Source organism: Pollachius pollachius (genome assembly GCF_949987615.1).
Source record: "Pollachius pollachius genome assembly, chromosome: 7".
NCBI lineage: Eukaryota > Metazoa > Chordata > Actinopteri > Gadiformes > Gadidae > Pollachius > Pollachius pollachius.
The window spans coordinates 21,215,318-21,239,233 of NC_136940.1; the positions used below are offsets into that span (position 1 = coordinate 21,215,318).

The 23,916-nt window shown below is 46.2% G+C and overlaps 1 protein-coding gene and 1 long non-coding RNA gene across 4 annotated transcripts in view; one reads left to right on the forward strand and one right to left on the reverse strand.

Annotated features, from left to right (window-relative positions):
• The window catches only part of tle2b (TLE family member 2, transcriptional corepressor b), a 71,516-nt gene that overhangs the window by 29,087 nt on the left and 18,513 nt on the right, over nucleotides 1-23,916 (reverse strand). For all 3 annotated transcript variants that reach the window (XM_079739108.1, XM_079739109.1, XM_079739107.1), the window contains exon 4: nucleotides 14,892-14,936. In XM_079739108.1, the coding sequence (XP_079595234.1) occupies nucleotides 14,892-14,936 (45 nt within the window). The remainder of the gene's footprint in view (nucleotides 1-14,891; nucleotides 14,937-23,916) is intronic.
• On the forward strand, nucleotides 18,875-21,489 carry LOC307078109. Its single transcript, XR_013811971.1, has 10 exons — nucleotides 18,875-18,916; nucleotides 19,094-19,142; nucleotides 19,659-19,720; nucleotides 19,900-19,945; nucleotides 20,131-20,176; nucleotides 20,350-20,391; nucleotides 20,581-20,618; nucleotides 20,806-20,857; nucleotides 21,040-21,083; nucleotides 21,258-21,489. It is a non-coding gene; the product is annotated as an uncharacterized lncRNA (long non-coding RNA).

Genomic DNA, 23,916 nt, shown 5'->3' on the forward strand with positions numbered 1-23,916 from the left:
CTGCGTGTGTGTGCATGCATATACATGTGCTTGTGTGTCCGTATGCGTGGAGGGAAGAGGCGAGGAAAAAGGATGCCACACACACACACACACACACACACATACACACACACACACATTCAGCCAGGCTGTCACTTGCAGCCAGTTGCGTTTCCAGCCCTAGCCTCTCTTTCTACAGCCAGACCAGGGATAGGTCCCTGACACAGACAGCCTGTCTTGGACTAGGTGCATGTCTAATGTGTCTCGATATAGTGTACATTTGTGGTGTGTGTGTGTGTATGTGCGTTTGACATGTGTGTTTGGTCAGGTTTAGCGCCAGAGTATATTTAGAGTGGTTTGTGAAGCAGCCCACTTGTACTGTGTGTGTGTGTGTGCGTGTGTGTGTGTGTGTGTGTGTGTGTGTGTGTGTGTGTGTGTGTGTGCGTGTGTGCGTGTGTGTGTGTGTGTGTGTGTGCGTGTGTGTTAGTGTGCAAGCATTCTGATAATACAAAGGGAGGGCGACAGGAACATAAATAGAAAGTAAGAGTTGTATTTTTGTTACAGATTCACGTGATTCACCTGCCCTCCCCCTGCCGTGAACCAATTATAACAAATTGTAATTCATTCAAAATAAAAAAAATATTGCTGGCGCATGTTTTCATTCATGTCTGCAGTGATTGTCTGAGCTGAGACTCGGACCCAAGATCTCAAAGGAAAAGTGCAGACTGCTGCCCACAACGTCGTATTAAATATTCAACTGTTATTTGGTATTATTTTGTTATTCAATTCATCCTCCTGTTAACGTCTTCCTTCATTTCTTGTGCAGACTACGTCTCTTTTATATTGTGATCTACGCCCCTCCTTATCTCCGCCCCCAGTGTTCAAGGTACAGATTACAGTTAAACCCTATGTGATTACTCTGAGGAGTTTCTGCATTACTGTCTTCCCAGCTGTGACCACAGTCCATTAAATAAAATACACCACTCACAGACCTGCTCTTATGCTTTTAGAATCTGCTTTATATACATAAATATTATCTTAACCATGGTAATACCCTATGATAATACAGTTCATATGTATCATATCTGCTATGAGGTGTATGTTTTCTTCCAAAGAGTCTACACGTGGAGTACATACATTCTCAGCGTGGATAATTATGCATCATAATCGTCATCACTCATCTTTTGGAAATGGCCAGGTAGTCTTGACTCCCCAAAGCCTTGTTGGATGACTTCAATAAGGTCTAGGTTCGTGGGTTGAAAGACATATCCAGATGAGTTCGGTACCGTTTCAATCAATAGATCCTTTTTTGCCGATCCTTAAACAGAATCCTTCCCCTTTCGCGGGTTTTGACGAGAAAAGCAGAGAGAATCTACAAATCCCTGAATAGAATACCCCAGTGTGTGTGTGTGTGTGTCTGTGTGTGTGTGTGTTTGTGTGTGTGTGTAACATCCTCCTATTTTCCCTGTCAATCTAAAGCAGGCACAGCTGATAGAGAACTGCAGTCAGCTTGCACACGCTCTGTGAAAAACAGAAATAGTTTTAAAAGTACAGCACAGTGTGCACCCTCAACCTTTAGTGAGCAGACAAACATCCTCTGCGGAAAAGAATGTGCGATCGTAAAATGGAAATGATAATGTTTTTTTATTGGTACACTGGTGTGTATTAAGAGGGGTCTCTTAATACACACCGGGATGTACCTCTCAGCTCGGCACATAGACCAGCTCTCCTTTGTTCTCAAGCAAGGCAAGCATCGCTTTTTTCTCTACACACAGAACATGAAATCAATCATCATCATCATCATCATCATCATCATCATCATCATCATCATCATCATCATCATGTGACAGTGAAATTAATGCCTTGTTAAAGTAATCAGAGGTATTTAGCAGTGATAAATGTCACGCAGGCGCTTGGTTGACTAGGAGTTGGATTGAGGGGTTCCCGTCCCTCCTCTCTCTAAACAACAATCTCCTCCCACTTCCATGCCCATTGGTCCCAGACCAGGTCAGCTGACCCACGCTGGGCCAGTGGCCCACAATGTGGCAGCTAATCCTGAACGGGCCGGCCGTCCATATTACATTCGTGCATCGTCGCCTGGCAACCGTCTATTATAGGACTTGTCCAAGGCGTCAACTATATCCTTGGCCTTGAATGATTTTTATTTTGCGTGTGAGTGTGTGTGTGTCTGCGTGCGAGTGAGTGTGAGCGTGCACTGGCCAGCAAAGCCATTGTTTGGGGGGGAGAGCCAGAGTGAGAGCGAGAGAGCCAGAGCGAGAGCGCGCACGCGGGAGAGAGAGTGACAGCAAAAGAGAGCGAGACTGGGCAGCAGTAGTATCAGCCAGGGCCCATGTCTCGCTCCACTGGGGGGGATGGCCAATAAACACATGAGGCCCTCTTACACTGCCAAAAGTCAGAGTGAGAGTGAGAGAGAGAGAGAGACAGAGAGACAGAAAGGGAGAGAGAAAGACAGAGATACAGATGGAGCATTTGAGGAGAGCATAAAGTAAAGAGAGTGTTGCAAATATACAGAGAAGGGCAGAAAGACTGAGAGAGAGAGAGAGAGAGAGAGAGAGAGCGAGAGAGAGAGAGAGAGAGAGAGAGACAGAGACAGAGAGACAGAAAGGGAGAGAGAAAGACAGAGATACAGATGGAGCATTTGAGGAGAGCATAAAATAAAGAGAGTGTTGCAAAGATACAGAGAAGGGCAGAAAGACTGAGAGAGAGAGAGAGAGAGAGAGAGAGAGAGAGAGAGATGGGGATACAAGTAGAGAGGGATGGAGGAGGAAAGAAGGACGAGATGGTTTACAAGGTGTTCACCTTTGTTTGAGTCTTCCCATTTCTATGGAGCCCTGTGGTCCACGTGGTCTGTGAATCAACTCTGATACATTACGGCTGAATCACAGCGTGCTGCTGGATTAACACTCGGCTGCTTTACAAATGAACAGAATAGGACTGAATAGACGTAATGGAGGGCGCTGGGACAGAGAGAAAGAGACTGATGCACAGCCACGAGACACAGCAGGAATGGAAAGGACAGAGTGTCGTCAGCAAGGGACAGTCAGAGAGAGAGAGACAGAAAGAGAGAGAGAGAAAGAGAAAGAGGGAGAGAGAGCGAGAACTATTACCTTAATTACTAATTGCTGTCTTTTAAATGTCCCACTAAAGGAGATACGAAGACGAGGGAAAAGAGAGAGGAAGGAAGCGAGGGAGAGGAAGGAGAAATGATTGGGAGGACAAGGACAGCCTGTTCCTGAGGCTGTGAAGCACATTAGGCTGTCAGTGCCTTGAGGGACACGTGCACAGACAGACACACACACACGCACGCGCACACGCACACACACACGCATATACACGCACACACACGCATACACACAAACACACACACATGGAAACAAACACCTGCACCTGCACTGAGAAATACACACATATGTACACAGACACACACACACACGTACACACACACACACAGACAGACACACACAGCTTGTACAGACTTGTCACCTCATCGCATCGTTGACAGAATGATAATAACAAGGAGCAAAACATTAATATTATCACCCGCCTTACTTCATGATGTTGAAATCCCAGGACGGATGACACATACACACACACACACACACATACACACACACACACACACACACAGACACACAGCCGCTGCACTATGAGACCATAAGTTTAATGCAAGCAATTCCAGTATACTTAACATTGTGTGTGGGTGTGTGTGTTGGGAGGGCATCAACACATCTGTGAGTTGGGCATGTGTGTTAACAACGAATAGTAGAGGAACAGAATGTGTGTCCTGTTGCTAGAGGGAGAAGAGCTCAAGGTAAAGTCAGGGAAGGGAAAGTAATGGAAGTGTGTGTGTGTGTGTGTGTGTGTGTGTGGGGGGGGGTAATCAACAGAAAATAGTTGGCATTGTTGGTAAATACGTGTCAAATATGTCAAAATATGTGACATGCGTCCAATATATTCAATGAATAAATTGACCGTTTTTATTAAAACACCTGACTTTGACAGCAAGAAGGATATTTGGATCGTAGCTAGGTGCATGTACGATTTCAAATCAAACACAGAGTACACACAGCATAAAGTATGACCTATTACACAGAGTTGGACTTTTTTTTAATTTGATGCGCACAAACATTCAAGTGATCAAACATTAAAAACAAATGATCTACTGCTCGATCAGTCATTGATTGAGGAACTGCTACCTGTAACTTCGGCTTCAAAAAGCTGTATCTTAATCTGGCAGGAGCTGGATCCTTCCAGATGTCTTACAGTACTGTTCCAAAGCCGCCGGATTATAATGAAACAGAATTCCAATTTGTCTTTGCATCTGTTTAAAAAACGGAAACAGGGTGATATCCGTTTTCGAACAAGGCTAAGAAACGCTAGCGTTTTGTTTTCCATTTAGAACCCAGAACTGAGCCAGCCCTGTAGATAAACGAAACCCAAGACGGCCTCACGTCACCTGGCTCAGGGAAACCCCCTCCCCCCTCGCTTCGTTCCTGAGCTCTAGTCCACGTCCCTCAGAGTGCTCACAGTCACCAAATCAGCCTCCACAATAAAAGCGTGATAGATGATTGGACGTATGAAGGGAGGGACGGCGAGGAGGAGAGAACGAGCGGGAGCAAGGCATCTTGTTTGAGCGTGTCGTGGACGGGGGGGGGAGGGGAGAAGCGGCCCCCCCTTTTGAAGAGACGCCCTGCCCGGTCCTCAGCTACCCAGTGGGACGGCTGCCTGGCAGCTATGTTGTCCTGCCTCCTGCCAATAAAGCTTGGTGAATTTGAATGCGATGAGCGGTGGGTTAGTGCTGGCATGGGAGGACAGGCGGGGCGCCCAGTCGGCCTGGGGGCTGCCAGTTGTGCCCACGCCCAAGTCCCACTATGGTTTGGTGTGTGTGTGTGTGTGTGTGTGTGTGTGTGTGTGTGTGTGTGTGTGTATACAAGAGATAGATAGAAAGAGAGAGAGAGAGATTGAGAGAGAGGGATAATGAGAGAAAGAGAGACTGAAATAGTGTGTATGTGTGTGTGTGTTTGCGTGTGTGTGTGCGTGTGTGTGTGTGTGTGTGTTTGTGTGTGTGTGTCTGTTTATACAAGAGAGAGAGATAAAGTGAACGTGAAAGTGTGCATGCGTGTGTACGTATGTATATGTGTGTCTGTGTGTCTATGTCTGTATGAGTGAGTGAGTAAGGGAGAGACTTAATGAGTGAGTGAGTAAGTGTGTGTTTGTGTGTGTGTATGTGTGTGTGTGTGTGTGTGTGTGGGTGCGTTTTTGTGTGTGTGTGTGTGTTTGTAGGTGTGTGTGTGTGTGTGTGTGTGTGTGTGTGTGTGTGTTAGAGGGATGGAGAGATAAAGAGAGCGAGAGAGCGAAAGAAAGGGTGCCAGAGAGAGACAGTGTCTGATAATATGGCCTGTGCATATGTGGCTGAGTACAGCAGATTCTCAGTTTGGCTTCTATAACGTATTTGGTTAGCTTATTCTCTAGGGTCAGGGGAAGTGTATTTAAGTGGAGCACTCACACACACACACACAGACACACGCACACACACACACACACACACACACACACACACACACACAGACACAGACACACACACACACACACACACAGACACAGACACAGACACACACACACACATAGACACACAATCACACGTATGCACAAACACACACACACACACACACAAACACACAAAGGTATGCACAGACATACACATAGACACACACAGACAGACACAGACCCACACATAGACACAGACACACACACAGACACACACACACACACACACACACACACACACACACACACACACACACACACACACACACATGTTGGAGCTAATCTCCAGCCCCTGATGTCTAATTGGACGGCTCCTTTCTCTGCAAACAGTGCAAAGGTAAATATTTGTTACCACTGACGTCATAATTAGCCACTGATCGCAGAGACAAGCACACAGCTATCCAATGAAAGCCCCCCCTCTCTCTCTCCCTCTTTTTCATCTCACTCTCCCTTTCCATCTCTCCCTCCTCTCTCTCTCTCTCTCTCTCTCTCTCTCTCTCTCATTTCATTTATTTGTGTAATTAGTCTCCAGCTTTCAATGTTCTACCACTCTGCTTTCTTTATCCTCTCACAGTATGTTCCTCTATCACCGTTTCCCCTCACTGCACCGCCCTCCTCCCCCTCTCTCTCCCTTTTTCTCCATCTCTCCCTCTCCCTTTCTCTCTCGCTCTCTCTCTCTCTCTTGCATGATCTCCCCTCCGCCCTTCCCCTTTTCCTCTCTCATTCTTCATTCATTCACCTCATCTGTCTCAGTTCTCTCTCTCTGCCCTTCTGCAAAAACTCTTTTTCATCTATCTATCCTCTCTCTCTCTATCTCTCTGCTCTCTCTATCGCTCTTTTTCTTTCTCGCTCTCTCTCTGTCTGTTCTCTCTCCGTTCTCTGTCTCTCCTTTCCTCCAGGCATCATGCCAGCTCTTCCCTGGCACAGAGTCAACCCCCTCCCTTCACCCTCCCCCCCCCCCCCCCGACACCGCTCCACCCCTCCCTCTTGCTTGCCTGTGATTGATGGCGCCTGTACTCAGGAAGGAGAGGAAGAAACAGGGAGTGTGAGAGAGAGAGAGAGAGAGAGAGAGGGAGAGAGAGAGAGATAGAGAAAGGGAGGGGTGGCGGCAAAGGAGAGCAACAGCTCATACACACACACAAACATATCGACACACACACTGTTTTCAAAACACGTACCGCATCAAACACAAAACAATACACCCACGTACAAACATAACCCTACTTCACACATTAACAGTCTAAAGTGCACATCCACACACACACACACACACACACACACACACACACACACAAACACACACACACACACACTTCAACATACAGATGCTAACATGAATGCAATGTCTTCAGCCTGATAGTGAGGATGCATAGAAGAAATAGATAGAATAACTATTACGATCGCACCAAACACATTACCAGATAAACAAATGCATGCCTACACACCCATAGGCACATGCACAAACACACGCTTGCAGCTGCTCTTCTGCATGCAATGTATATTTATTCACAAGTGAGAACTGCGCACATAACTTGGACAAAGTTGCAAACAAATATGTGGTGCCATCTGTCAAGGCACACACACACACAGACACACACAGACACGCACACATGCGCGCACACCCACACACCCACACGCTAGCACTGTGCACAGACACACATGCAATCAAACACACATTCTCCACCCTGCATCAGTCTTGTAAATAATCTTTATTGAGCATCTGTGAAAGTCAAATTTATCCTTTCCAATTTTTTTTACAACTTGATCTCCCACTCCCCTTTCCTCTCTTGTTATCTCCCTCTGTCTCTCTCTCTATCTCTCTCTCTGTCTCTCTCCCATTATCTCCTCCCTCTCTCCCTGGCTATGGGGTGGTCTGCTAGTCCCCCCCTCACTGTGCCAGATCTCCTGCCTGACCAGCTAGACCGGCAGCTTCAGAGTCCTCAGCGATGCAAATTGCAGCAGCAAAGTATCGTCAGGCAGGCAATGCCGCTATGAAGATATGGTGCATGATTTGGAATAATTAGAATGGTAATTAGCATGCACGCCACACACACACACATGCACACGCACACGCACACACACACACGCACACACACACGCACACACACACACACACACACACACACACACATATACACACACACTGAGAACATTTATCTAAACATGTACATATGTATGTGGTTAAAGTTAATTTCTTATCATGATCGTTAGTACCGATCTTTCTTTATGTAAAGAAATGCATGCCTGCATGTAAGCCCAAAGATCCTCCCCCCCCCCCCGCCCCCGCCAAACACACACACGCACACGCACACTCAGACACTAAGAACATTTAACTATAAAGGATGCATGCTGATAGTTAATTTATTTCAGTGGTCATTAGTACATAACATTTTCAGTTGAATAATTGCACGATTGAAAACACACATATACACACAGACACACACATGCAGGCACACACACACACACACACACACACACACACACACACACACACACACACTAGTAGGATCTTATGTAGTGAGTCCCTCCACCAGAGTGAAGAAGCCATTATGCTAAAAGGCTAGCTCCCTCGGAATTTAATCACTCTTTTTTCCTCTCTCCTCCTATTTTTCTCTCTTTTTCACTTTCAATCATTTTCTCACTCCCTCTCTCTCATTCCTAAAGGGTTACATGACTGGTTCTCGCTCTCTCTCTCTCTCTCTCTCTCTCTCTCTCTCTCTCTCTCTCTCCCTCCCGCCACGCTCTCTCGCTCTTTCTATGCCTCATTATACACATATGAGCTCCGTTACACACACACACACACACACACAAACACGCACGCACACACAAACACAGATACAGTGGAAAACAGAGATGGAAGGGAGAGAGAAAGGGGGGAAGGCGAGATCAAAGCCACGACACGCAGAGCCCAGATGCTATAACATGTGCAGAGAGGCAGCTAACATCAGTGATCACAGAGCAAACATACGCATCACAAGCATGCACACAAACACAAACACACACACACAGACGCAACAACACACACATCCAAAACCACACATGCACACACGCGCAAGAATGAATACACAATGAAGAAAAAAGACACCCTCCCCCCGACAGACACACACACACAGCCACGCATACACAAATGTGCACTCCCTCACACACACACAGTCCAGTTTGACCCATCAACGCTTGTCGGGGCTGACCCACATATGCAGCCCTGATTCAGTCCATCTCTTAATAAGCCTAATGACTCTGAAACAGCCTGCCTCACTCACTGACTGAGGAACACACACCAGGCAGGGACATGCAAGGATGAGAGTGAGAATGAAAAGGGAGAGATGAAAAGGGAAGAGGGAGGGGAGGAAGGGGAGGGGAGGGAGGGAGGGAGGGAGGGAGGGAGGGAGGAAGACTCGGGAGACCTGGGAGAAGGGAGAGAGAGAGTGTGAGCGAGACCAAATCCTATTAGAAGTTAAATTGGTAAGTTGAAAATGGAGGCATATCTCCACCCCCTCCCCTCTTCTTCCTTCCTTCTCTCTCTCTCTCTCTCTCTCTCTCACTCACTTTCTCTCTCTCGTTTTCTCTCTCTCTCTCTGTATCTCTCTCTCTTTTTCTCTCTCTTGCTCTTTGGTCTCTCTCTCCTCTCTCTCTCTCTCTCTCTCTCTCTCTCTATCTCTCTCTCTTTTCCTTTCCCTGGAAGATGAGATAAGGATTCAGGTCACAACTCCAGCCAGAGAAGCTCACAGATGTACAGACACACACACACAAACATACAGAAACACACACACACACAAACATCATAAACACACTCTCACACACACACACACACGTACACACTCACGCAAATACACAGGCAGACACACGCCAGTGAACAAACAAACAAACTCAAATACAAGTGATAAAAGCAATGCGGCTAAGTTTAATGAGACATGAAAATAAGCTCTCGCTCACAAACAAACACACACCCACACACACACACTTTAAATAAAACTAATAAACAAGAACGATAAAATGTACACATAATCTCATCAGCCAGTACCGTCTCTCCCTCCCTCTCTCTATTCATATTCAAGTCACTCTCGTTCTCTCCTTATTCTTTAAATAAGTTCAAATACTCAATGTGTAACCAGAACAGCATATAAATAACCACATGGAGCATACACACCATTCACCTAAGAATGTTTCCTTGAAATCCTTCCGACCCTGCCTGTACACTGACACACACACACACACACACACACACACACACACACACACACACACACACACACACACACAACTCCACTCACACTCACACTCACACTCCACTCACTCACTCACTCTCTCTCTCTCTCTCTCGCCTCTCTCTCTGTCTCTCTCTCTCTAGCTCCCTCCGTCTCTCTGAAAGGGCCCACTGTGTAGGGGTGAGCTGGGAGGACGGAAGCAGCTGCTCCAGCTGTCCTCAGAGCTCTGCAGGGGAAACAGCCTGGCTGGCCAGCATCCTGGCTGCCTCGCACAGCTTCCTACAGCATCCTACCCAGCTTCCAAACATACTGGAGCTCTCTCTCTGCTCTCTCTCTCTCTCTCTCTCTCTCTCTCTCTCTCTCTCTCTCTCTCTCTCTCTCTCTCTCTCTCTCTCTCTCGCTCTCTGACTCTCTCTCTCTCTCTCTCTCTCTCTCTCTCTCTCTCTCGCTCTCTCTCGCTCTCTGACTCTTTCTCAATGTCTCATTCTCTCTCTCTCTGTCTGTCTCTCTGTCTCTCTCCCTGTCTCTCTCCCTGTCTCTCTCTCTCTCTCTCTCTCTCCTGTACGCTCTAATTTGACCAACAGGATGTATAGATTCAGGGCAACGTCAATGTTGGACCTCAGTGGCGCCACCTGGTTGTTAGGATTATATTGGATTTTGGAAATGGATGTTCTCCAACCTTATTCAGTTTAATGTGTTTGTTAATTTGTTAATTAATGTTTGTTGTTATTAGGAGTACTTCATTAACTGTGATGTGATGACAGTATTTTGTCTTGCAGAATTGGAAAAGCGCAGCAGGTAATAAGTTAAAAACGATCTGCTGATGAAGTGCATCACTGGTGAGTTTTTTGGATCAGAGTGTCTCATTCACCCCTTTAAATAAACACTATTGCTAACGAGGAAACAGCATAATGAACACTTCAGTCATTACAACCCACCTGTTGTTAGAACACAGTCCGCTGAGGGACTGTCCATCTCTCAACTCCTCCACTATCCATCCCCTGTCCCATCCCCCCATCAATCATCCATCAGGCATCCATCCCCTGTCCCATCCCCCCATCAATCATCCATCAATCATCCATCCCCTATCCCATCCCCCCATCAATCATCCATCAATCATCCATCCCTTTCCAATCCATCCATCAATCATCCATCAATCACCCATCCATTCATCCATCCATTTATTAACCATTCATTATCCATCCCCTTTCCCATGCATCCATCAATCACCCATCAATCACCCATCAATCAACCATCCATCCATCCGCTCATTAACCATTCATCATCACCCATCCATCCATCCGACGTCCATCCCACACTACATACGGCTGAGTAGGGCTCTCAGTGGAAGTATCAATGCGCCCCGCGGGCCAGGGGCTGCATCGCCCAGACATTGACTATGCATGCGGCGTGTCTCTCTCTCCGCACCACAGGAGGCCCTGGCAGAGACTCCACGCCGAGGGGCCCAGAAGTGCTACATCAATGAATATAGAACAACTACACAGAGCATGGCCACCTCCCGCCATGACCCAGAGAACCACGACGCACCACCTACTTACCCCCGCTACGCAGACACATGCCTGTGTGTACGCACGCGCAGACGCACACACATGATGCAAGCCCGGCCGCAAATACACACACATATCAATAAACACACAGACACACGCACACACACACACACATGCAGGCACACCCGCAAATACACACACACACACACACACGTACATTCTATTCATGGATGTGCACACATGCATGCACGCATGTACACATACACACACACGCACGCATGTACACATACACAAACACACACACACACACATACACACACAAGCACACACACACACACTCTCCCCCACATCTCCCGCCCGGGGGACAACTAGTCTATGATATGATTTTGGTAATGGGGGTGATGCCGGGGAGATAATGTGGTGTGTGTGTGTGTGTGTGCGTGTGTGTGTGTGTGTGTGTGTGTGTGTGTGTGTGTGTGTGTCTGTGTAATGGAAAAGGAGAAAGGGTGATGTTATCTTCTGCGTGCCTCCCTCCATATAGTTCAGATTTAATCAGCCGAGAGAGAGAGAGAGCGAGAGAGCGAGAGAGCGAGAGAGCGAGAGAGAGAGAGCGAGATAGTTTGATAGAGACAGGAATAAAGGAGGAGATAGAGACAGAGAAAGAGAAGGAGTAAAAGAGAAGAAGGTGAAAGGAAAATATTTACGTATGTGGAATTGAGGGGATCGCCACAGAGGAGCAGGAGAGGATGAGAGAGGAGAGACAAACCGAGAGAGACAGAGAGGGACGGAGAGATGGAGAGACCGGCCGAGAGAAACAGAGATTGAGAGACAGGCTGCCAGAGACAGAGAGGGACAGAGAGATGGAGAGACATACCGAGAGAGACAGAGAGGGAAGGAGAGATGGAGAGACAGTCCGCCAGAGAGACGGAGAGGGACGGAGAGATGGAGAGACAGAGAGGGACGGAGAGATGGAGAGACCGGCCGAGAGAGACAGAGATTGAGAGACAGGCTGCCAGAGACAGAGAGGGACAGACAGATGGAGAGACATACTGAGAGAGACAGAGAGGGAAGGAGAGATAGAGAGACAGTCCACCAGAGAGACGGAGAGGGACGGAGAGATGGAGAGACAGAGAGGGATGGAGAGATGGAGTGAGCGGAGGACAGACAGCAAGAAAGCGAGAGGGGGGGGGGGAGGAAGGGGTGTAAAGAGCGATGGAGGGAGGAAGAGAGAGAAGAGAGTCACAGGGAGAGAGCGAGTCAAGGAGAGAGGGAGAGGGGGATAAAGGGAGAGCGAGAGGAGCCTAAAGACGACGTTATGGCTCAATTACTGCCACGGCATAAGATGGCCCTGCCGTCGATAATGAAGATGGAAAGAGAGGGAGGAAGCGAGGGAGGAAGGGAGAGGCAGAGGGAGAGATAGAGTCGAGAAGGAGAGAGAGAGAGAGAGAGAGAGAAAAGGGAGATAATAAGGAGCCAAAACGACAGGATGCGAGGGAGGAGGAGTGTGGGGGGGAATAAGAGCAGATACTGCTCAATGTATTCATGATTCATTATTTCTCACCACCGTTTAAAGGCCTTCCTTCTCAATTTTGCTCTATCCTTCCCTCCCTCCCTCCCTCTCTCCCTCATCTTTCTCTCTCCCCTTTGTCCCACATCACTCTGCTCTTTGTGACACCAGTTTTCATCCACTCTTTCATTTTGGCTCTCTGCTCTTGTCTTTGCTCTCTTCCCGTCTGCTCCCTGTGGCTCTTCATCTCTCCTCCTCCTCCTTCCTGTTTACCCTTTCAGCACCGTCCATCTTTTTTCTCCTCTCTTTTAAACCCTCTCTGTGTCTGCCTTCTTTGTATCCGACCATTGGTTAGTTTGTCCCTCTGGATGTCTTTTTATCAGGAATTTTCTTTTTTCCTATCGCGTCCCTTTTATCCTCAAAATCCTCTTCTTCATCCTCCTATATAGCTTCCAATTCTCTCTCCCTCTCTGTCTCTCATTCTGTTGTTGCTCATGCACTTGAACTCTCTCGCTCTGTTTCTCTCTCCATTTATCTCTCTCTCTTCTCTCTCTTTATCTTTCTCTCTCTCGATCCTATCCTACTATGGTCATTAAATTGCTCCTTTGGGTTCTCTCTCTCTCTCTCTCTCTCTCTCTCTCTTTCTCTCTCTCCTACATCCCTCCCTCTCTCTCTCTCTCTCTCTCTCCCTCATGTTGTCCTCTGCTCTCTCGTCAAGCTTGGTCTCTCTGAAAACCTCTTTTCACTGTCACTGGTATTTCCCTCTAGTCTTATTTATCTTCCATGAGCTCAGTCTATTCTTCTCCGCACGTTGCCCTTCTGATCCCTCTTCTCTCTCTCTCTCTCTCTCTCTCTCTCTCTCGCTCTCTCTCACTATCTCTTTGTTTACAGTTCTTACCCTCCCCCCTCTGTCCTCATCCATCCTCCCCTGTATCCTCTCTCCTCTTCTATCTCTTGTTTGATTTTCCACACATCTGGTCTTAAAGTTATTTCGTTGCTGTCTCACCCCTGCCCCTTGGTGTCTGTCTATCTGTCTGTCTGCTCATCTGTCTGTCTTTCAGCCTGCCTGTCTGTCTGTCAGAAACGCAGTGTCAACCTGAGTCGATATGCCCATCCAGCTCATTTTGCCCACCTGCTTTTATCCCTATCCCTCTTCCTCTCAACCTGTCCCTTTCTCTGTCTCTTCCACTGAACCTTTCCCTCCCCTCCGTCCTCCTCTCTGCTTCTGCTTAATCTCCGTCCATTACTGCTGTAACAGATCCCACTGAGACACCCACCCTCTCCTGCCCATTCCACTATTAATTTCTGTTTCGGGTCTCTGTTCACTTCCTCCATCACCTCTCTATGCTCTCTCTCTCTCTCTCTCTCTCTCGCTCTCTCTCTCTCTCTCTCTCTCTCTCTCTCTATCTCTCTCTCTCTCTCTCTCTCTCTCTTTCCACCTCTCACCAAATCATCGTTTCCCTCCTTTCAAGCTAACATCTTTGTCGATACCTGCGTCTGCCCTTTGGGTCGAGGCACCGATCCGCCCAGACGTCACCCCCTTTCATTATGCATCCTTCTACTTTTTTATTTCCAGAGACTGAAGAGTTTAGAGGAGGGAATCTGGTTTATAACCTGGCTCAAATCCCATCAAAGCTGGTTGTCCATGGACGACAGGGCATCACGGCAGCCTGTGGTTCTTGGGCTGGTAAGGAGTTACGGGCTGTCAGTGTCTGTTTGTCCATCTATATATCGGTCTACGTCTGTCTATATGTCTTGATGCTTGATTCTTGCACTCGGCCATCTGCCCACCTGTCTGTGTGTCTTCTGTCTTTCTGCCCACCTGTCTGACATCTGTCTCTCCGCCCAACTGTCTGTCTTCTGCCTTTCTACCCACCTCTCCGTCTTCTCTATTTCTGCCTGGCTGTCCATCTTCTGTCTTTCTGCCCGGCTGTCTGTCTTCTGTCTTTCTTCCAACCTGTCCAACTCTTTCCCTCAGATATATACTCCCCATTGACATGTATGCGAAAATCAAACACAATAAAAAATCAGCGCCACAAGGTCAACAAATGTAGTTTGCACACGCACCACGGGCGCACACACACACCCACACAGGGGGATTATGGGTAGCAAAAAGAGCCTTACCTGTTTGTGCATCTCAATGTTGAGGCCGTAGGACATCTCGTAGTACTGCAGAGGAGACAGAAAAAAACTGAGGTCAGCCGGGGTTCATTCACATAAAACACACCCTTCAACCCTTCAACATCACTCAGCATGGACACATACGCAGCACTGCTTCATTGGACGAGTGTGAGTGTGTGAGTGGGAGGAAAGCAAAGCTTGTCATCGAGACACTCTGAGGACGGGGAGAGAAAACAAGGTGTGTTTGTGTATAACGATGCTTTATGTGTGCAGATATTGAGGTCTCGTATCTTTGCATGGCTCAGCATGCTTGACTATTTCAGTTGATATGGTTTTGTGTGTCTGCTGCTTTTTGCACGCATGGGTTTGTGTGTATATATGCATATGTATATGCACCTGCCAAATCAGCATGTGTCCTTGTTCCAAATAACTATCTCTGTGCGCATATGGCATCGGGCTGTGTATTTGTGTGTGTGTGTGTGTGTGTGTGTGTGTGTGTGTGTGTACATGCGTAGGTGTGTAATGCAAGTGTGCCGACCGGCGTACGCACAGTGCAGATCGGTCATGTTGACTCACCACTGCATGAGCAGCGCACTGACTGATGAAACCCAAACTCCACTCCCTCTCTCTCTCTCTCTCTCTCTCTCTCTCTCCCTCCCTGTCTCTCCCTGTCTCTCCCTCTCTCTCTCCCTTCTCTGAATTCTGATCCCTCAGAGGCTCCAGCTCTGCGATTTGTGCCTCTTCATCACTCACTCCCTCTCTCTTCCTTTCTTCCTCCATTACGTCTCTCGCCGTCCCTCCTTCCCCGCCCTCGTTCCGTTCAATGTGTCAACGTCTCTCGCTCCCCTCTCCCCGTTTATTCTCTTTCATTTGCACTTTTGTCGCCGCGCGTCCGTCTCCGAGACGACTTCTGATGGACACTCATCTCATCTGTGGCTCACTCTGTTCTCCGGGGCAAACTGTCTCCCGCCTCGTTCTCTCCTCAACTGTATCCCTATTCCATCTCTACTCCCTTTTTTTGTGCGGCTCATCTCTCCATCCGCGTATCTCCCCCCCACCCTCTCTCCTTTCTGTCCCTCCAGCCACTTCATCTGTAATCCCTGCTTGTTCTCCCTCTCTCTCTCTCTCTCTCTCTCTCTCTCTCTCTCTCTCATCCACACTCTGCCTGCTTTGTGTCCCGACTCTCTGCCACTTCTTTTGTGGGCCGGCTCCATTCTCGCTCAATTTATGAGACGCACTTTCTCGCTCATGTAAACACCTGCGCACCCAAAAATATATCGGCCGCATGCAGTGTGAGTGCATGCGCACGCATGCACTCACACATGCACGTGCATGTTCACAAACACACACACACACGATAACACACACACATCTCACACACACAAATGCAAATAATTGCCTGCCAGCTTGCACGGTGCGGCAAACATGAATGCGTGCACATCTGTAAATCTTGTCTCAAACTATTACACGCACAGTCACACACACACACACACCACACATAGCACACCCAATAATGCAAACAACAGAAAAACAACAGGACAGAACACACGTGCACATTCATACACACACACACACACACACACACACACACACACACACACACACACACACACACACACACACATACCACACAGAGAGTAGATAAGTATTTACATGTATGCCCATTGCTGGAAACAAACAAAGTATTCAATAAGGGCACAATCGCAAGAATTCTTCCTGAACTCACACGCAGGTGTACAGTGCACTCAAAAACCCAACATACACCAGGCATACCTACAAACACAGATGTCATATGTTCTCTCTCTCTCTCTCTCTCTCTCTCTCTCTCTCTCTCTCTCTCTCTCTCTCTCTCTTCTCTCACTCTCTCCATTGCCGTTTCTGGCTCTATTCACTTAAAGGATGCAACAACTCTCTTTTGTTCAGTCTCACCCTTGTTCTCTCTCCCTCTCTCTCTGTTTCTCTCTTCACGTCTCTCTTATCAGTCCTGCTCTTCACCTCGACATCATCATACCTCTCCAGTCCCTTGCCAGTCCCTCTCCCCCCCCGTCTCTCTCCCCCCCACTTTTTCTCTCTCCATTTTGCTTTCCATTCTCATTTCCAGTCGTCTTATTAATTCTCACTCTCCATCGCTCTCATCAGCCTCGACGCCTCGCTCGTAATTACTCTCTGTCTCTGCCTTCCTCCTTATCCAGCTCTATTCCCTTCACTCTCGCTCGCTCCGTCTCTCTCTCTTAATCATCCTCTTTCTTGTCAGGTAGTGGGAGAGAAAATAGGGAAAATGTGTATTTTACCCCCTTGTTTAAGATCCTGCTTTACATCTCTATACTCCTTGAAGAGCAGCAGCAGGGAATAGGAAGTAGGAAAAGCCAAAGGCTGCACCCTGGCACAGGCTACGACCTTGGGAGCAGAGACAGAGGTCACTGTAGAGGTCTGCAGCATTCCTGGAAGCTCTGTGCGATGGATGGGTTTAAGAGCTTGGTGTGAAGCCATCAAACGACTGATAGGTGGGAGAGATCCCGGCACAGATTTGGGGAATGACAGGAAAGATCAGAGATCAGGAATGGCGGGAATCCTGTGTTCTTCCGATACACATCGGGAAAGAAGGGAGTGTGTGTTTGTGTGTGCGCGTGTGTGTGTGTTAATCAATACTAGTGAATTTGAAGTCCTTCTCGTCTAGAGCAGGTTCGTCAACATTCCAGGAAAGGGTATTTAATCATTTCTGTGCTTTGTGCTCTGTTTTAAGTTGTTAGAGGTTTTCTTGTTAAAAGGAATCCAGCGCCCAAAAATCAGTCCCATAATGAGCACTAATGGACTGTAGGAAGAAGATAGACCTCACAGAGCTTCATCGAGAAGAAAGGGTAAAACATTTCTGAAGCCATTTCTGATTAACTGATGAGCTGGGATTCATCTAAAACAACAGCAAGACATTGGTGAAACAAATTAAGCAAAATATAAAAATCATAACAAAATAATAATCGCATTGCCTGGACTAAGTCAGTTAAATGTCCCAGAGGGGTAAGGCTATGCAAACCGCTCCATTAATTTAGTTTACTGCAACTAGTTGGTCAGTCCACCAGCAGGGGAGCCAGTTACTTAAACTGGGAGCTATTTGTACCCAGAATCCTCAGCAGCTCCCTATATAAACAACTTCCTCCTTTCTTTGTTTCTCAATGCTGACGGCCACACCATGTGAGTAGCATGTGTCTTGCTGCAGATTTTGAAATGAATGAGCACATGTTGAGAAAAGTTAATGTGATCGTTCAATAGTTGATTGTGAATGTATCGTGTTGTGTAATGTTGCAGTTTAATGATTGTATTACCTCATTTGTTTTTCTTTTTATGCTGTTATTGCTAGAAGTAGAACCAAGCAAATATGACTAATTCTTGGCCACACTGTTCTTTATTGTGTAACGCATTCCGTTTTTTTAACTGCAATACTCTATTGTTGTTAGTGTGGTACTATTTTTGAGTAAATGATTCATGCATAAGTAATACATATAGAAGTAGGTGAAAGGTGACATTTCAGACTGCTTTACTTGCAGCAATAATTCATTGCTGCAACAGAACATATGCTTTCATTGAACAGAATCTACACAAGGATTTATTTTTCATTATTTCTTTCACTCTTAAAAGACCAAAGCTAGAGTTGTGATCTTAAGTAGTACTCTTGACCGCCTACAACCACTTATTGCATGCTGAGGCGTGGCTAACATGCTGGCTCTGGTCTCTAGGAAAAAGTCTCTCACTCACTGTGGCTCACTTGTTGTCTACAGAGGCTAACTTAACTTCTCCATAAATTGACGATACCTCTCCTAGCAAGGGGACTTTTATAATCACTTTTGTGATGTTGTTAACTGCATGTAATGGTGGTTTGTAAAACATTAGGCATTTCTCTCTGAATAAGAATGAAGGACAGCTTGTAACAATGCAATGCCTTATGAAGCTACTTGGACTCAAAATCAAAATGTTTTGTTTTTAAACAGGTTCAAACACAAACGTCCAGATGACTTTATGGGACTCCAGGACTGGTAAGCGCCATAACTCCTATGCTTTTATTGTAAACTTCAAGCTACAAGTGATGACACACAGTGGGAATCTCTCAGGAAACACATGAGAGAGACTTTATTTAATTCTGATGTAGTGCCATCCGATACTGCTGTCCCCACTTGTCTTTGCCTGGCATAACTCTCCTTCTCAACTTTCAGGTGCCCCCCCCCGATGGCCCCCAACCTGAACCGTCATGGCGACTTGCTGGTAAGTTTCACCGAATCTGGAGTAGCAGACAACTTTGCTATGTACAGCCATCGTTGGCTACAGCAGAGTAGCTTCAGACATGTCCTAACCAACTGTACATGGAAGTAGTATGTGGCTCATTAGACTTCAGTAAGTAATGTCAACTACAAGTGATGAAAAACAGTGGGAATCTCTCAAACACATGAGAGAGACTTTTATTTTCCTGATGTAGTGCTACTGACATTGATATATTTCTTATGACGAATGTGCTTCTTGTAAGTATCTTTGGCTTAAAGCGTCTGCTAAATGTAAATACTATGAAATAGTATATTGTTAAATTTCCTTTTCTTAGGTTAACGCTACCTCTCCTAGCCAGGATACTACTATAATCACTTCCCTGATGTTGTAAACTGTGTAATGGCTTTTTTAAATCATGAGGCATTTCTCTCTGAATAAGAATGGAGGATATCTTGTAACCGATATGACTACTTGGACTCGCACAAGTCTTTCAAAACCAAAATGTTTTGTTTCCAACAGATGCACACACAAAAGTCCAGATGACTTGACACTGCAGGACAAATCAGGACTGACCTCTCCAGGTCAGGTGACTTCCTAACCATTTCTCTCATGTTATAAACTGCATGTGATGCAAAGTTTGGAAAAACTTTGGGAAACTTTCTGAATACAATGACGACGACTTTTTACTGATGCAAAGTCCTGAAAAATTGCTTGGGATGAACATTTGTCACTTGATCTAAATAGTATCTTATGTCAACAGATGCTGAGTAACTTCTGGATCTAGGGACACTACCTCTCCAGGCCAGGTGAATTCCTAACCTTTTCTCGTGTTATAAACTGCACGTTATAAACTGCATGTGATGCAAAGTTTGAAAAAACTTTGGGAAACTTTCTGAATACAATGACAGACAAATTTTTACTGATGCAATGCCTTAAAAAACTACTTGGGCCGACCATTTGCCACTCAATCTAATTAGTATCATGTTTACAGATGCAGAGTAACTTCTGGATGTAGGGACACTACCTCTCCATGCCAGGTGACTTCCTAACTATTTCTCTCATGTTATAAACTGCATGTGATGCAAGGTTTGAAAAAACTTTGGGAAACTTTCTGAATAACAATGAAGTATAACTTTTTACTGATGCAATGCCTTGAAAAACGACTTCGGCCGACATTTGTCACTCAATCTAAATAGTCTCATGTTTACAGATGCTGCTGGACATCCAGATGACGTGACCAACCCCAGGACTGGTAACTTATCTAAACTCATTGCCCTAATGTTGTATAACCCAAACTACAAGTGATGTCAATGTTTGATAAACATTGGGAATCTCTCTGATTAACAATGACGGATAACTTTTGTTGCTGATGCAGTGCCATCCAATATTGCTGTCCTCCACGAGTCTTGGCCCTGAATAATAGACTTTAATGATTTTACAGGTGCCCATCATGTACCATCCATCCCCGGATCGTTGATGGTAAGTTTCAGTCCTGGTTGAACATGGGTTAACTTGACTAAAATGATGAGATTATAGTTCAGCTGAATAACCATGTTGAAACGGGGATCATTTGTCTTTCGCCCCTATCTGATGTGTACGGTCAATCAACATGCCTGATCATCTTGATATGGGAAGTGCTCTAACTAGTTTTCCTGCTTTTCCTTAGGATCTGAAGTGGCAGACGCCTTCCGGAAGTAAATAGCCAATAAACTAGAAAGGTGAGGGTTGTGATTTGTTGATTGAAATCTGTCCGGCTACAATGATGAGATTATAGTTCAGCTGAATAACCATGTTGAAACGGGGATCATTTGTCTTTCGCCCCTATCTGAGTAAATGTTTGTAGCTATGTTCAGATGATCTAGTTGGAACAAGTGGGCTGATGTTGCCTCTGCCTTTTCAGACTGGAGAGATGCAGTGCGTTACTGATCATGTGGTGATGACTGGGTAGGTTTCTTTCTTGAAGGAGGTATTGAGGATCCTGATCCAATGAAGATATTATAGTTCAGATGAACAACCAGGTTGAAATAAGGATCATATAGTTCGACCCATCTGCTGTATACATGACTAGCACGCCTTCAAGCAAGTGCTGTAACTTTTGCCCCTGCCTTTGTTCTGCAGATCGCACACACAACCCAGTGATGTGGGAATGTTTCTCCAGTCATGGACAGATTGCTGTTGCTTAATGCAATGAAGAGATCAATGTTCAGCAGATGGAACCATGAAGAACATGGGATCTTTGGCTTCCCTCTATCAGATGTATACATTCTAAAAATGTCTGGATTACATTTCTGGGAGAAGTGTTGTTACTTTGCCTGTCTGCAATCATGGCTCCTCTAGTTGGGTCAAAGGAAACTAAGGGCGAAGTTTACCAGTAAACTTTGACATCTTCTGAATAAAAAATCTATCTTTAATGAAATGCAAATTTGTCATCTCTCAAAGTGTTGCATATTTCTCAAAATCAGAATCTTCAATTGTTTCCAAAGTTATATTCTATCGATCCCTCGGGCCTAATGTGTGCGCCGAAGTTTTGATGAGCATATTGCAAAGAAAAAGTATGTAGATTACACAATGCATTGACGGGTGCTAGTATTGTACATGGCTTCGCTGCTAAAATATCAGAGCCAATGTTAAACTGTACCCCCTTACTGTATTTAAGACCTGAAGTGGTCTGCATACATTGTTAAACTTAACAAGCCACATACAAATTATTGCGTTTGACTGATCTGAAGATTTGATTTCTTTAAAGGCTGCCATGCCATGCCAGTGGCTAATATTAAAATGTGACCTTAGAAATTAGCATTTGAGCAAGATCATTGCACACTATACTGCATTCTGAGCCCATGCACTTATGAATTGCACACAAAGCTAAGACGGGCTATCTTCTCTGACCAGGCACACAATATGTGGATCTCTGGCCACTTTTTGCCAAATGAGGGACTTCAATGTCTGAGTATAATCGTGGGTGTTTTCAAGCTCAGACCAGACACTTCAGAAGTCCAAATTTAAAGATTGACAATCTCAGCGTAACAAGACTCCGGCTTGGCACTCCGGCATCGGCAGTCCCCTACCCATGGTATGGTGCCTAACCAATGCATCAAAACACAAACGAATGGCAGTCTTAAATTGTGACTATGAGAGGGACTTGTTATTCCTCGTTTGAATCGGAAAGGTAAACAAGGTTCCAGACAAATGGGTGTTTATCTGATGGCACTGCACTCTCCTGAGCATGTGCCGTATCAAACCATCTATCTGCCCCTAATACCATACACACAGCTGTCATCAAGGCCAGACAGACAAAGCATTCCTACACATCACTCCACGCGCTACCCTTCTCTTCTCTCTCCATCCCTTCCCTCTTTCAATTCTCCTGGGAATGTTTCTTCTCTCGTTTGCCTTCCCCCTCTCCACCCCTATAGTGTTGAGGGTGTCAGACATTTCTGGTTCCCTCTGTGGGTGTCCCTCTAAGCATACTGGCAGACTTTAAAGCAGGCTTTAGGAAGTGGGTCTAATCCAAGGTGATTTAGCTAAATAGGACATTTTTATGTGTCTTTGGGCGTTTCCTTTAGTGTGTGTGTGTGTGTGTGTGTGTTTGTGTGTCCGTTGGAGGTACTGGTGTGTGTGTGTGTGTGTGTGTGTGTGTGTGTGCGTGTGTGCGCATTCATTTAACAAAAGCATGTTCATCAGGGTCCCATGGGTGAGCTTGTCTCTTTTTCTTTTTCTTTTACACACACACACACCACCCCCAACATTTATCAGGATGCACTAGCCCACATCAGAGGTTGTGTGTGCTGGCTCTATTATCAGACAGTGACGACTGCATCCGTCTGGTATACACCCTGCACCCAGGTAGAGACAGAGGGACGGACACGTGGACAAGTATCTTCTCTCGATACACATTTCTAAAAGCATTTATTTTTTCCCTCAGCTTTAGACAGTTCAGACAGGTTTAAGACTCTTAAAACAGACTACATCCGTCTCTACATCTGCCCCCCTGCATTCCCCCCCCCCCCCCCCCCCCGCTTCCTCCTAGGGTGGAGGAGCTTAGCAAGGAGGAGCCAGCCCACCCCTTCAAATTCTGCCCTCATCCTCGCCTCCATCTTCCTTCCATCTCAATTAATCTCTCTCCTTCCCTCTCGTTTGCTCACTCTCGCTCTCTACCTCTCTCCCTAGCTCTCTCTCTCTCTCTCTACCCTCTTTCTACCTAGCTCTTTCCCTCTCTCTCTCTCTCTCTCTACCCTCTCTCTAGCTCTCTCCCCTCTCCCTCGCTCACTCTTTACCCTCTCCCTAGCTCTCTCTCTCCCCTCTCCCTAGCTCTCTCTCTACCCTCTCCCTTGCTCTCTCTCTTCCCTCTTTCTCCCCTCTCCTTAGCGTTCTCTATACCCTCTCCCTAGCTTTTTTTTTTGCTTTCTACCAGTGGCGGTGGGTCAATAGAGGGCGCTAGGGCGCCGCCCCTCTGTGAAATATTCACTTAAATATATCTGCCAACTATTAATCAACTATTATCAATACGAAATAAATCAACAAAAATACATAGCGTTTAATTGTGCGATATACTTGTCACTGCCAGCAACCATTTAAATGCGTCTGAATGTCAATGATTTGGGCTAGGCTAGTTATTGGTCATTCGGAATAAAGCCCTCCTCCAAGTCAGGGGCGCCGGCCACGTTGAAGTCAATGTAAGCTCGCAAACATTTTGCTGTCTATCAAGCAGAGACAGCTTTTCATTGGCGCAAGAAAATTCGCCCTCAGGTCGCACCAGTGTGCGCCCCAGGCCAAT